Raw genomic sequence first — 15,461 nt, forward strand, 5'->3', positions numbered from 1 at the left:
ACTGGATAGCTCCCACTCTGCTGCTGGGCTTCTGCCTGCACTGTCTCCTAGTTAATGAAAGGGTTGTTTAAAGCAAGAAGTTTTGACTATTGTTTAGTTTATAGATTTTAAAATGAAAAGAACAGCAATGGGTCCTTGCCCCCTGCCCACTCCCCTTCCAAATTCCCTCGCAAAACTCCCTGTTAGCAGCCCCTGTTTGCAAAGCTGAATGTATTGGTCATATTCTTGAAACATGCAAATGATCACATGACTCTTTGCATGTTTCAAGAATATGATCATTACTTTAAATTTAACTCTAACCTCTTCTGCAGCTCCTAGAGCTATTATTGGTTGCACATGCAGCTTTTTCAGATTGATCACCATCTTCACAATGTAGAAGTACTAGGGGTATTTATTTTATCAGCCTGCTAAATTCTACCTCTATACTATGCAGGATTAAAACAGGGGAAAAAACCATGCAAAGGCATCAAAGGCCAGACTTGAAGAAGGCAAGTAGGCACCTAAAATGCAGACAGGTGCCTAGTGGGATTTTCAAAAGCATCTCTAGGTGTCTATCTCCCTCTTTAGGCTCCTAAATGCCTTTGGAAATCTGACTCTACACCCGAGGACTGCTAGCATTCCTCATTCCAAAGCTGGACCACACCACACTATTCCAGTCTGACGTTACCAGACATTTCTATCAGTGCACTTCAGTCCTGATCTATAGCTCCCAGTGCTGTTCTAGCCCTTTGCCTCTCCTGGGCAGAAACTGCCAGTTGTGCAGAATTAAGTGATGAAATCTGTGGTTCTGATCAGTGGAGATTCTGGTGAAAGAGTCACCAGACTCCTCGTTTCGGAGTCAAACCTGGATTTGAACACTACTCACAGGATCTGAAAGACAAGTTATCAAGAATTGTGACCAGTAGGGATATTCTCCTTTATCATTACCAGCAGCCTTCTCATATTGTTGCCTTTGGGTTTGTTAACATTAATGTATATTAATTCTCTATTAATCAGGTTAAACAGAGCATTTGCAGAACAGACCTGAACAGAGAACTCCTGCATCCTCTTTGTGTCCACAGTTGTGCTGGCCCCATCCTCTGGAAGGACATGCCCAGAGATAGGATTCATTTCCAGAGCAGTTCAATTCATCCAGCCAGATCTGTCCTGATCCTTCCCCATAATGAGTAGCAGTTACATTGATGGAACGTCCACATCCCAGTTGTTTGCAAACAACATTGGCATCCGATAGGTCCCAAGAATCATCACAGATTGTTCCCCAGGTGCCTCTGTAATTTACCTCTACTCTCCCTTCACAATGGTCCGCTCCATTTATGAGTCTGACTTGCTTGCTCCCTGTAAAAATAAATTTCAGCTATTAATATATTCTATTACTGTTGAAAAATGAGGATGTTCCAGAAATTCAACCACTAAGAAAATAATGCTGACATCCTTAGCAATTCTTGACTGTGTTTTCTCAGATTTGGATGTAATATAGAATGTTACACAGGATCTTATCTCCAATATACTTCATAGTTTTCAATCCTCTCAGAGCCTGTTCTTTATTTAGACTTAGGAGCGTGTTTATTTGTCATGGTTATGGTTTCCTTGACAAAACCTGTGACTTTTATATTCCCACCTTGACTCTCATAAATAGTCAAGCACTGTGTCATTGCTGCTAGCCTAATGCTCAGCATGTCCAAAGGATAAATACAGTGCAACTAGGATGTGGGTAGGTATTGATTAACTTGTTGCTCTCTATGTTCTTGCTTCTACTAACACATCTGTCTAGATCGGCAGGGCTCCTGCTATTTAACCTCTCAGCCACCATAATGCTTTAGTCCAGTGTCTGTCTTGCACAGAAATTGCCACTGGTAGTAAAATCCCTGGCATGAACAGTGAGGATTAAAGAAAGACTCACTTCTGAGCCAAATATCAACTTGAACTCCTCCCTCAGGAGTCACAAGGTTACTTATCGTTCCACAGGATTGAATGCTTGAAAAAATCACGAATCCCACATGGGAATTATCCTTTATCATACTCAGCTACCCTTTCATTTTATTGCTGCATTTCATTTTATTTATTTAGATATTTATAATATAATGTATATGCTTTACTTTGACGTTATGCTTTATATTTTATTTATTTAAATAAAATTCTGTTAGTTAAATTTACCTCTATCAATACTCTGTTGTTTGAGTTAAAATAGAGCCCTTGCACAACCTACCTGAGCAGATAACTCCTGCATCGTTGGAGTGTGCACAGTTATGCTGACCCCATCCCCTGGAAGGACAGGTCCACAGACTGGATTCAGTTCCAGAGCAGTTCACATTGGCCAGCCAGATCTGCCCAGCTCCTTCCCCATAATGAGCAGAGACAGTTGCATTGATGGCATGTCCACATCCCAGTTGTTTGCAAATGACATTGGAGTCCAACAGATCCCAGGAATCATCACAGACTGTCCCCCAGATGCCATTGTAATAAATTTCCACTCTCCCAGAGCAGTGATCTGCACCATTTACCAGTCTGATCTGCTTGTGTTCTGTAAAGATAAATGCCAGCTATTAATGTGTCATCGTTAGAGAACTGGAGGATGTCTGTAAGATTTCAAAAATAAAATGCCAGAGTAAGAGACACTGACATTGTCAGCAATTCTTTACTGTGCTATCTCAGATGTGGAGATTGTTATTCAGGGACTCATCTCCATCAGATGTCGCATTTCTTTACCCTTTTCGGGCCTGTTCATCTTTCAGACTTTGACCGGGGTTAAAAGTGACGCTATGTGTTTGTTGTGGCCATGACTTCTGAGACAAATCCATGATATTTTTCCCCATAAATAATGCTCTGTCATTCTGGGCATCCTGATACTGAGCAAGACTTAGTCATGAATTTTGAATTTTGGCTGTCTACTTGTTCAGTGCAGTGTGGTAAGTGATTTTTAAAACTTTTAAACCATTTTTCCAGTCAAATAAAAAAGTTACCGTCTCATAATTTACCAAAATAATTTAATACAATATTATGTGCCATGACTTTTCTTTTTCCTTTGTTTTTTTTGACAAAAATGGTTACTTTTGTGTATTTCTGATTCCAAACATTTAGCCTTAGTTACAAGTTTTTTCCACATCTCCACACTGCAGCTGCTTGCATACCAAATTGTTATGATTGGTATCCCACCAATTATCTGGGGCATTGCCTACATGTCATGTGCGGAAATCTTGACTCTCTCATCACATGGATTATGCTAGTCAAACTCTCTCCACAGTTCGGAATCACTTATGCTCTGGAATGATGTTATCCACTGAATAAAACCCACTACGATATTTTAGAAATTAGGAGATCTATGCATAAGTGTGAAATTATAACTGGTTAAACAAGAGCTTGCAGTACTGTATGCACTGCATTACTGAAAGGAACAGCCAGTGTTCAAGGTATACATTTGTCTTTTGAATGGAGTGTTGAGGGATTCAAGTACAGTACATTCCACGGGCTAGATGACTGTTATCCAAGGATTCCAAAGGAAATAAAGAATGAAATAGTGGAATTACTGACAAATTTATGTCCTATTCTTAAACAACTGTTATTAGAACATCACTATCATGGTGTCTGTTTAAAAAAATAAGAACAAAATGGAGACACTCTTGGTGAGGAAGTTAATAGGGGAACTTAAGCTTTCAGTTTTCCCCAAGGCGTTCTGCAGCTGTGTTATATTTTTTGTTGCTATAGAGTATGCAGACTGACATAGCTTTGTCTATGTATTGGCAGGGAGTAGACCTAATCTTACATGTTTTGTTATGTGCTATTTTTGGTCTTGCTTGAGAGTAGTTTAGATTTACATGGGTGGTTTAAGATCTATGTACCAGTGTATGCACAGTTATTCTTGGGAGGGTGCATGCCTTTTCGGGTTTTTAAATCTAGAATTATTTTTTTATTATTATTTGCATTCCATTGGCTCAGTAATAGGTATGGGCAGGAAACCATTTTCCACAAAATATTTCAGGATTTTGACATTTTTCCTTTTCTGTGTTGGGATGAAACAGAAACCTTTTGAAGTTTTTCACGAAAAATCAGTGAGAGCAAATGAGATAAAGAAAACAGCTTCAGAACAGCCAATAGCCTAATGGCTTGGGTGCCCACTGGGCATGTTGGTGGTCCAGGTTCAAGTCCCTTGTCCAATAAATATTTCATTATTTAACAGAAAGTGGGAAAGCTCCAACAGGAGAGATGAAGAAAGCCAGTAACAAGGTGATTAGTGCATGTACCTGGGATGTGAGTGACTGTGGTCAAAGTCCTTTGTCTGAATCAGGCTATTGGAAATTCTGGGGTGAAATCATTTAGCTGAAACTGCTATTTTCCCACAACCAATTTCAGTTTCAACAAATTGGTATTTTCTGGACAGAACTTTTTTTTATTTTTTGAAAAATTTGCAATCAGCAGCCTATGTTGGACTTTATATTAAATTTTTGAGTATGTATTTACACTGTTTTGGACATGTGTAAGCAGGTACATTCTCCATTTGTATCATATTTTTAATACTTTTATAATAGAGACAGAAACATAAAAATGAGAAGTCTAAGAATGCATCTTTGTTTAGAAACCCATACAGCTAATGGTATACAGAAACGATGGTTGCTTGGGTGTGTCAACTCTGCATTACTGCATCAAATTATCAAATTTAGATTCCTTATGTAACCTTAATTCTGAATTTCTTGGGCCTGAAATGCTTAAGTTTGTGATAATTACAGATTTTTACGTTTAATTTACTGATATGTACTCTCAACCTGAACTCTGCTTAAACAGTGAAAATGAGGCAGGTTCAGAAGCTAAAATAGATTTTAATAAGGCTTTTGATACAGTCTCACATGACCTTCTCATTAACAAAATAGGGAAATACAAGAAAGATGGAGCTACTACAAGGTGGGTGCATAACTGGTTGGAAAACCATTCCCAGAGAGTAGTTGCCAGAGGTTCACAGTCATGCTGGAAGGGCATAATGAGTTGGGTTCTGCAGGGATCAGTTCTGGGTCCGGTTCTTTTCAATGTCTTAATCAACTATTTAGATCATGGCATAGAAAGTATCCTTATAAAGTTTGCAGATGAAACCAAGCTGGGAGGGGTTGCAAGTGCTTTGGAGGATAGGATGAAAATTAAAAATGATCTGGACAAACTGGAGAAATGGTCTGAAGTAAATAGGATGAAATTCAATAAAGACAAATGCAAAGTACTCCACTTAAAAGGAACAATCAGTTGCACACCATACAGAATGGGATATGACTACCTAGGAAGGAGTAATGCGGAAAGGGATCTGGGAGTCATAGTGGATCACAAGCTAAATATGAGTCAACAATATAACACTGTTGCAAAAAAAGCAAATGTCATTCCTGGATGTATTAGTAGGAGTGTTGAAAACAAGACACAAGAAGTAATTCTTCCACACTATTCTGTGCTGATTAGGCCTCAACTGGCGTATTGTGTCCAGTTTGGGCGCCACATTTCAAGAAAGATGTGGACAAATTAGAGAAAGTCCAGAGAAGGATGATTAGGGGTCTGGAAAACATGACCTATGAGGGAAAATTGAAAAAACTGGGTTTGTATAGTCTGGAAAAGAGAAGGCCGAGAGGGGACATGTTAACAGTTTTCAAGTACCTAAAAGGTTGTTACAAGGACGAGGGAGAAAAAAATATTCTCCTTAAGCTCTGATGATAGGACAAGAAGCAATGGTCTTAAATTGCAGCAAAGGAGGCTTAGACTGGACATTAGGAAAAACTTCCTAGCTGTCAGAGTGGTTAGGCACTGGAATAAATTGCCTAAGGAGGTTGTGGAATCTCCATCATTGGGGATTTTTAAGAGCAGGTTAGACAAACACCTCTCAGGAATGGTCGAGAGCAGGAGTGGCCAACGTGAGCCTGAGAAGGAGCCAGAATTTACCAATGTGCATTGCCAAAGAGCCACAGTAATATGTCAAAGCAGCAAAGAATCCTGTGGCACCTTATAGACTAACAGACGTTTTTAGAGCATGAGCTTTCGTGGGTGAATACCCACTTCCTCAGATGCATGTAATGGAAATATCCAGGGGCAGGTATATATATGTGTGCTAGCAAGCAAGCTAGAGATAACGAGGTTCTGACACATATATATACCTGCCCCTGGATATTTCCATTACATGCATCTGAGGAAGTGGGTATTCACCCACGAAAGCTCATGCTCTAAAAACGTCTGTTAGTCTATAAGGTGCCACAGGATTCTTTGCTGCTTTTACAGATCCAGACTAACACGGCTACCCTCTGATACTTGAGTAATATGTCAGCAGCCCCACATCAGCTCCTCCATCCCATTCCCAGCACCTCCCACCCACTGGCAGCCCCTCTGATCAGCGCCTCCCCCTCCCTCCCCGCACCTCCCGATCAGCTGTTTCATGGCTTGCAGGAGGCTCTGGGTGGGGAAGAGCGAGGGCACGGCAGGCTGAGGGGAGGGGGCGGCAAGGGGTGGAGTGGGGGCAGGGCATGTGGCAGAGTCAGGGGTAGAGCAGTGAGCACCCTCGGCACATTGGAAAGTTGGTGCCTGTAGCTCCAGCCCTGGAGTTGGTGCCTAGACAAGGAACCGCATATTAATTTATGAAGAGCCGCAGGTGTCTCCAGAGCCACAGGTTGGCCACCCCTGGTCTAGATGGTGCTGGTCCTGCCATGAGAGCAGGGGACTGGACTTGATGGCCCCTCAAGGTCCTTGCCAGTGCTATGATTCTATGATTTTATTTTTTTCTTGGAATTTCCTTTGAAAAATACTATTATTTATTTAACATTTCATACAAGAATATGAGACAAGAGAATGCTACCATTCAGTATATGTAATGATTTGAAGATTTATAATATCAATTGTAAATAATTATTTATTTCTACTTTTAAAGACAGATTCACTGATACATCCAGCTAGTAAAAGCAGTCAGGGCAGTGAAGCTAGATTCACAGCTGCTTTGTACCTGAAGAGCAGGACAAAGCAGCCAAAGTGTACTAGTGAATCTGGACTCTAATTTTCAACTGACTTATTAGCCCAAAGGGGTATGTTTTGGAGACTGGCTCTACAGGAAGGGAGTCCACGGGTCCCGATATCACTGAACTTTAAGGGATCTATGCTCCTGCCTCGTTTCTCTTGGCAGTGTTGATAACAGTGTGTGGTGGGTCCATGGTAGCAATCCCATGGGAAGCCTTTCAAGCATAGATCAGAGCATGTGGCAGTTGTAGTAAAGTAATGTCCCGCTGAGAAATATGTGCCCATTTTACCTTATATCAATGACTCATCTACAACCAGCAGAATTAGTGCCTGCAGTTTAAGTGTATAAGCAGAGCAGTGACTGATTGAGTCACCACTGATGCTGCCATGATTCCAATAAAAAATTACATGAGCTGTTGATCTGAGCCTATCTGTAGCATATATATTCATAACAATTAGATACAAGAAACATTGATAACTTAGCTTAATTATAACCTAATTTCTTGAAATATAGTGTATGCACAAAATTTTAATACATTTTAACAGTATGGAGAGTTTGAAGAATCTGTTTTATTCCATTATTAAAATAATTTGGGACAAAAGAAAGACAGACAATTTTTTTAAATGAGTACATTAACTCAAAATGGATCTTTTAACTCAAAAACTGGATTTACTTGTGAATTCTCAGAAAATTAAGTTTGTACTCATAGAATAAATGCAGTAACTCTGGGGCAGGTGTGATGTAGGTTTTCTACATAACAAAGAGGTTGAATGCCTGCTTTAAATGCAAAACAGAATTCAACCTTTACTATGAAACTGTGATTGGTGCATTCATAATTCTCTGTTACCCCGGTTAAATAGAGCAGAAACAGAGCTAACCTGAGCAGAGCACTCCTGCATCTTCATGATGCCCACAGCTGTGCTGACCCCATCCCCTGGAAGGACATATCCAAAGGTTGGTTTCAGTTCCAGAGCAGTTCACATCATCCAGCCAGATCTCCCCTGATCCTTGCCCATAATGAGCAGAAACAGGTGCATTGATGGCATGTCCACATCCCAGTTCTTTGCAAACAACATTGGCATCCGATAGGTCCCAGGAATCATCACAGACTGTCCCCCACGTGTCTTGGTAATAAATTTCCACCCTGCCAGCACAGTGATCTGCCCCATTCACCAGTCTGATCTGTTTACTTCCTGTAGGATTAAATCTCAGCTGTTAATGTGTCATAGGAACCAACTGATGATTATGAGATTTCAGAAGTAAAACAGCTGAACAAAGTATACCACATCCTCAGCAGTTTCCTACTGTGCTGTGACAGAGACTGGTTCCCATCTCCCACATAGCTCATTCCTCATTCACACTTCGGAGGACTGTACGTGAGGCAGCATGTTGATAATGGCCATAACCCCTCGGCCAAAATTTAAGACATTTAAAGTTGCTTCCCTGCTCAGATGGCTGCTCTGTGTCATAACAGGCAGCCAGCTACTGGGCTAGACTCTTCCATGAATTTAGAAACCTGACAACCCCTAAGCCCACTTTCAGTTGGGCCCATATCTGGTCAGTGTGATGCTTTCAATTTACTTCACAAGGCTTCTGGATCAAAACTGACAGGTTCAGTGCAGTGCAGAATAGGTTCCATACATTGTTTTAATCTAGTATGTAAGAATTATAACACAGCTTCAAAAAATGGTTGTGCCATGACTTAATGTTCACATATTGAAAGGATGATTTTTGCTCTGACAAACATGCAGGATTCTTTGTATGCGTTTCTGAATTTCCTCATTGTAGCTGCCTGCACAGCACCCTGGCATCATTAGTGTTCCACAGATCACCCAGGATATAGCAGTGAACATCATGGAGATAAACCAACTTTCACCACTCTGAGCAAACCAGACCTGAGTTCTGGAGTGATGTGAATATGCTGAGTAGCAATTACTACAGTACACTACAAATTATACATTCTATAGGTATGAAATTATAATTATTTAACAAATGTCTACAGTAGTGAATTTGCTACAGTGATAAAAGAAGCAGCATCCGTCACCAGGTCACCAGTTAATGAAGTGTGGACCTAATTCAGCAAAGCAATTAAACGTGTGCCTACTTTGCAGAATCGAGGCCCGAGACAGGAAATTATACTCTTGAATTGAAGTTTAATTTTATTATTTACTTAATTAAATTCCTAAAGCTGGTTGAAATTTTTTAACAGAAAAATGTCCCCAATAAAATATGTAATTTTGTCAGCATTGATTCCCCCCTCCCCTCCTCCCCCAGGAAAATGTCAATTTCAATGAATTTTCCCAATTTTTCAATGGGAAAGTTAGACCTAAAATATTTAGCTTCAAATCATCATTCTAAAATGTCAAAAATTTTAACACATTCAAACAAAATGCTTAATTTCAATCAAAAAAAATCATGCTAACATTTCTGAATAGAACCTTTTTGGAACATTTGTTTACATGAAAATTATTGATATTTAATCTTTTTGTCCTGTTTCTGAAAGAAAAGAAGTATAGAAATATATGAATTTCGCAAGGGAATTTCCATTTTTTGGACAGCTCTACTGGAAATTCACTATTATGAAGTCTCTTTTCACAAAAGAAACAGACAAAGAAAACCAAAAAACCCCAAGAGCCGTCCTTATTGGGATGGTTCCTTGTTGGGATGGTAGTGGGGAAAATGAATTATACTCTTCAACTGAAGTGGTGTTTCATTATTTATAGGGCTGTCAAGTGATTAAAATTAATCATAATTAATCACACATAATTAATCATTAATAATAGAATACCATTTATTTAAATATTTTTGGATGTTTTCTACATTTTCAAATATATTGATTTCAATTACAATGCAGACTACAAAGTACACACTGCTCAATTTATATTTATTTTTTATTTCAAGTATTTTCACTGTAAAAAAAACACAAAAGAAATAGTATTTTTCAATGCACCTAATAAAGAAATTGCACCACAGTACTTGTATCATGAAGCACTCAAAAATAAAACAAAAGTAAAATTTTAGAACCTGCAAGTCCACTCAGTCCTACTTCTTGTTCTGCCACTCGCTCAGACAAACAAGTTTGTTTACATTTGCAGGAGATAATGCTGCCTACTTCTTGTTTACAATGTCACCTGAAAATGACAACAGGTGTTCTCATGGCATTGTGGTAGCCAGTGCGCTAAAGATTCATATGTTTCTTCATGCTTCAACCACTATTCCAGGGGACATGTGTCCATGATGATGATGGGTTCTGCTCGATAACAATCCAAAGCAGTACAGACTGAGTCAGATGCCACCAGCAGAAAGTTGATTTTCTTTTTACTGGTTCAGGTTCTATAGTTTCTGCATCGGAGCATTGCTCTTTTAACACTTCTGAAAGCATGCTCCACACCCTGTCCCTCTCAGATTTTGGAAGGCATGTCAGATTCTTAAACCTTGGGTCAAGTGCTGTAGCTATCTTTAGAAATCTCACACTGGTACTTTCTTTGTTTTTTGTCAAATCTGCAGTGAAAGTGTTCTTAAAATGAACATGTGCTGGGTCATCATTCAAGACTGCTATAACATGAAATATATGGCAGAATGCAGGTAAAACAGAGCAGAAGACATACAATTCTCCCCCAAAGAGTTCAGTCATAAATTTAATTAACACGTTGTTTTTAACGAGCATGATCAGCATGGAAGCATGTCCTCTGGAATGGTGGCTGAAGCATGAAGAGGCATACGAATGTTTAGCATATCTGGCATGTAAATATCTTGCTATGGGGCTGCAACAGTGCCATATTCTCACTTTCTGGTGACAATGTCAAGAAGAAGAGGGCAGCATTCTCTCCTGTAAATGTAAACAAATTTGTTTGTCTTAATGATTGACTGAAAAAGAAGTAGAACTGACTGTCCTTGTAGGCTTTAAAGTTTTACATTGTTTTGTTTTTGAGTGCTGTTATATTACCAAAAAAAAAAATCTACATATGTACACTACTCTTTCATGATAAAAAAAATTGCACTACAGTGCTTGTATGTGATAAATTGGAAAATACTATTTATTTCATTTATCATTTTTACAGTGCAAATATTTGTAATAAAAATAATATACACTGATTTCATTTACAACACAGAATGCAATATATATGAAAATGTAGAAAACCATCCAAAATATTTAATAAATTTCAGTTGGTATTCTATTATTTAACAGTGCTATAAAAACTGTGATTAATTGCGATTAATTTTTTTGAGTTAATCGCATGAGTTAACGGCGATTAATTGACAGTTCTAATGACTAACTTAAAATCTTAAATTTCCAGATTTGAACGTACTTTTGGTTGAACAGTTCCATAAAGCTTAATTGACATCCATAGACAGAGGGCCTATAATTATACTCTAACCATTTGAAGAAATAAATAAGTCTTGTAAGTGAAACTGACCTAGAAGCCTAATTGGCAAATAGGGAAGCTTCTGAACTGGGGATATATAGCTCAGTAGTGATACCAAAACTGCCTACCCAGAATATTATAGAATTAAAGTGAGAACCTCTTTATAATAAGACTGATTTGATATAATATTTTGAATTATTATTTCTTGATAATTTCAACACCTAGTGTTACATTCAATATTCTGTGTTAACTCTTATATATCCATCTTTATTTTTCTGTCTGTAATTTGTTGACTACATATTATAGCAAAGCAACCTTAATTTCCATACAGTCATAGTGCACAAGGTGAAGGTAATGGATTAATTAAACTCACGTAACCATCTTATGTCCTTATATTATATACTGTAGATGCTAAATTTTGCATATGTGAACTCCAGCGACAGAGCTTTCCCTCTACAATTCCCAATCTAATACAGGTAACATATATGAATTTCAGAATGGATCATGGTCTTCCTGGGGAAAAGGAGGAAGTAGGGACACCTATTGTATTAGTTTGATTAACTCTAGATCTGTGCAATGAACAGACAGCACAAGTACAAATGTAGTGAGATACTGATTAACCTTTGTACCTCAATCATTTCAGTGCTGACAGTCCACATTAATGAAGACACTGAGACTCACACGCTATTTCTGTTCTGGGCCCCCAGGCAGCTCTGCCAGTGCACAGCATTTCTAACCTGCAGCAATCATTCAATCAACTGCTCAAGTCTTTTGCCTCTCTTGATCGGTGTTTTGCCATTTTTTAATATTAGGGGGTGAAATATACGAGTAAGTGAGTAAGAAAAGAGACACACTAGAATCTTTCTCACTTCTGACTCATATATGGCTTTGAACTCAGCTGTCAGGATCTGAAAGGCAACAAATACCAAAACACTGTGTGACCAGCAAGGAGATTTTCCTGTATCTTTATCTGCTGACTTCTTATTTTATTGCTTTAAATTTAATTAATCAAGTTGAAGAGAACGTTCATAAAACTGACCTGAGCAGATAACTCCAGCATCTTCATGATCTCCACAATTGTGCTGACCCCATTCTCTGAAAGAACACACCCAGAGATTGGATTCATTCCCAGAGCAATTCACATCATCCAGCCAGATCTTCCCAGATCCTAGCCCGTATCGAGCAGAGACAGATGCATTGATGGCGTGTCCACATCTCAGTTGTTTGCAAGCAACGTTGGCATCTGATAGATCCCAGGAATTATCACAGATTGTTCCCCAGGTGCCATTGTAATAAATCTCCACTCTCCCAGAGCAGTGATCTGTTCCATTCACCAGTCTGATCTGTTTGTTTTCTGTAGGTATAAATCACATTTGTTAATGTGTCATTCTCTTATCCTACAAGAAAGTTTTTGTAAGAATTTAGAAATAAAACATCTGAGCAAATGATAGACATCTTTCTAACTGTGTTATTCCAGATGTGAAGCTGTTGCAGGTTGCTAGATGGTTTCTCATCTGCTATACACTCTGTAATTCTCAGACCCCACAGGACCTATTCCTCAGTCAAATTTGAGGGGGGTTAGGGTTATATTTTGTCATGGCCGTGACCTCTGTGACAAAATCCTTGATGTTTAAGGGTTTTAATTTGTTCCCATAAAATGTCATCCCTTTCCCATTCTCAGTAGCCTGCAAGATTCCTCCATGACGTTCTGCAAACTTGTCTCGTTATGTGCGCTGTGTAGTGGAGTAATGGCTTTAAAGTTTAGCTGGAAATATTCATCTGTACACTGCTTTTCTGGTCAAAGAGCAAAGGACTGTTTTGTACTTTTATTTCCATTTATCCAAGTGACCATTTTGTCTACATGACATTCTCAGAAAGCATATATTTGAGATAAGAAGCCTGTAAATGACTGAAAAGCATAATACCTTTTTTATTAACAAGTTTTACCCTAAGCTTAGAAATAATTTTAGTGTCCGAGTGGCTAACAACTTCCTTGTGCAAATGCTGGAGGAACCAATGAGGGGCCATGCTTCTCTTAACCTGCTGCTCACAAACAGGGAAGAATTGGTAGGGGAAATTGAAGTGGGTGGCAACCTGAGCAGCAGTGACCATGAGATGGTTGAGTTCAGGATCCTGACAAAGGAAGAAAGGAGAGCAGCAGAATACAGACCCTGGACTTCAGCAAAGCAGACTTTGACTCCCTTAGGGAACTGATGGGCAGGATCTCCTGGGAGGCTAATAAGAGGGGGAAAGGAGTCCAGGAGAGCTCGCTGTATTTTAAAGAAGTCTTATTGAGAGCACAGGAACAAACCTTCCCAATGTGCAGAAAGAATAGCAAATATGGCAGGTGGCCAGCTTGACTTAACAGAATATTCAGTGAGCTTAAACACAAAAAGGAAGCTTACAAGAAGAGGAACCTTGGATAGATGACTAGGGAGGAGTATAAAAATATTGCTCAGGCATGCAGGGGTGTAATCAGGAAGGCCAAGGCACAACTGGAGTTGCAGCTTGCAAGGGATGTGAAGGGTAACAAGAAGGGTTTCTACAGGTATGTTAGCAACAAGAAGGTCAGGGAAAGTGTGGGAGGTGACCTAGTGACAGATGATGAGGAAAAAGCTGAAGTACTCAATGCTTTTTTTGCCTCCGTCTTCACAGACAAGGTCAGTTCCCAGACTGTTGCACTGGGCAGCACAGTATGGGGAGGAAGTGAGCAGCCCTCAGTGGTGAAATAATAGGTTAAGAACTAGTTAGAAAAGCTGGACATGCACAAATCCATGGGACTTGATTTAATGCATCCGAGAGCCTTGAGGGAGTTGGCTGGTGTGATTGCAGATCCACTGGCCATTATCTTTGAAAATGTGTGGAAATCAAGGGAGGACCTGGATGACTGGAAAAAGGCAAATATGTGCCCATCTTTAAAAAAGGGAAAAAGGAAAACCCAGGGAGCTATAGACTGGTCAGCCATACTTCAGTCCCCAGAAAAATCATGGAGCAGGTCCTCAAGGAATCCATTTTGGAGCACTTGGAGGAGAGGAAGGTGATCAGGAATAGTCAACATGGAGTCACCAAGGGCAAGTCATGCCTGATTGCCTTCTATGATGAGATAACTGGCTCTGTGGACATGGGGGAAGCGGTGGATGTGATATAGCTTGACTTTATCAAAGTTTTTGATATGGTCTCCCACAGCATTCTTGCCGGCAAGTTAACGAAGTATGCATTGGATGAATGGACTATTAGGTGAATAGAAAGCTGGCTAGATTGTCAGACTCAACAGGTAGTGATCAACAGCTTGATGTCTAGTTGGCAGCTGGTATCAAGTGGAGTGCCCCAGGGGTTCGTCCTGGGCTGGTTTTGTTCAACATCTTCATTAATGATCCGGAGGATGGCGTGGACTGCACTCTCAGCAAGTTTGAGGATGACACTAAGCTAGGGAGAGAGGTAGATATGCTGGAGGGTAGGGATAGATACAAAGTGACCTAGGCAAATTGGAGGATTGGGCCAAAAGAAACTGATGAGGTTCAAGAAGGACAAGTGCAGAGTCCTGCACTTAGAACAGAAGAATTCCATGCACTGCTACAGGCTGGTGACTGAATGGCTAAGCAGCAGTTCTGCAAAAAAGGACCTGGGAATTATAGTGGACAAGAAGTTGGATATGAGTCAGCAGTGTGCCCTTGTTGCCAAGAAGGTTAATAGCATATTGGGCTGCATTAGTAGGAGCATTGCCAGCAGATCGAGGGAAGTGATTATTCCCCTCTATTCAGCACTGATGAGGCCACGTCTGGACTATTGCATCCAGTTTTGTCTCCCCTCACACTACAGAAAGGATGTTGACAAATTGGAGAGAGTCCAGTGGAGGACAACAAAAAAGATTAGGAGGCTGGAGCACATGACTAATGAGGAGAGGCTGAGGGAACTGGGCTTATTTAGTTTGCCGAAGAGAAGAGTGAGGGGGGATTTGATAGCGACCTTCCACTATCTGAAGGGGAGTTTCAAAGAAGATGGAGCTCTGCTGTTCCCAGTGGTAGCAGATGACAGAACAAGGAACAATGGTCTCAAGTTGCAGTGGGGGAGGTCTAGGTTGGATATTAGGAAAAACTATTTCACTAGGAAGGTGGTGAAGCATTGGAATG

General features: G+C 39.8%; 1 protein-coding gene across 5 annotated transcripts in view; it reads right to left on the reverse strand.

Annotated features, from left to right (window-relative positions):
* LOC115652947 (deleted in malignant brain tumors 1 protein-like) overlaps positions 1-15,461 on the reverse strand; it is an 81,375-nt gene that overhangs the window by 38,937 nt on the left and 26,977 nt on the right. For all 5 annotated transcript variants that reach the window (XM_030565596.1, XM_030565595.1, XM_030565592.1 and 2 more), the window contains exons 8-11: positions 12,371-12,685; positions 7,843-8,157; positions 2,207-2,521; positions 1,024-1,335 (exon numbers count right to left, since the gene is read on the reverse strand). In XM_030565596.1, coding sequence (XP_030421456.1) covers positions 1,024-1,335; positions 2,207-2,521; positions 7,843-8,157; positions 12,371-12,685 — 1,257 coding nt within the window. The remainder of the gene's footprint in view (positions 1-1,023; positions 1,336-2,206; positions 2,522-7,842; positions 8,158-12,370; positions 12,686-15,461) is intronic.

Source organism: Gopherus evgoodei, chromosome 5, assembly GCF_007399415.2.
Source record: "Gopherus evgoodei ecotype Sinaloan lineage chromosome 5, rGopEvg1_v1.p, whole genome shotgun sequence".
Classification (NCBI taxonomy): Eukaryota; Metazoa; Chordata; order Testudines; family Testudinidae; genus Gopherus; species Gopherus evgoodei.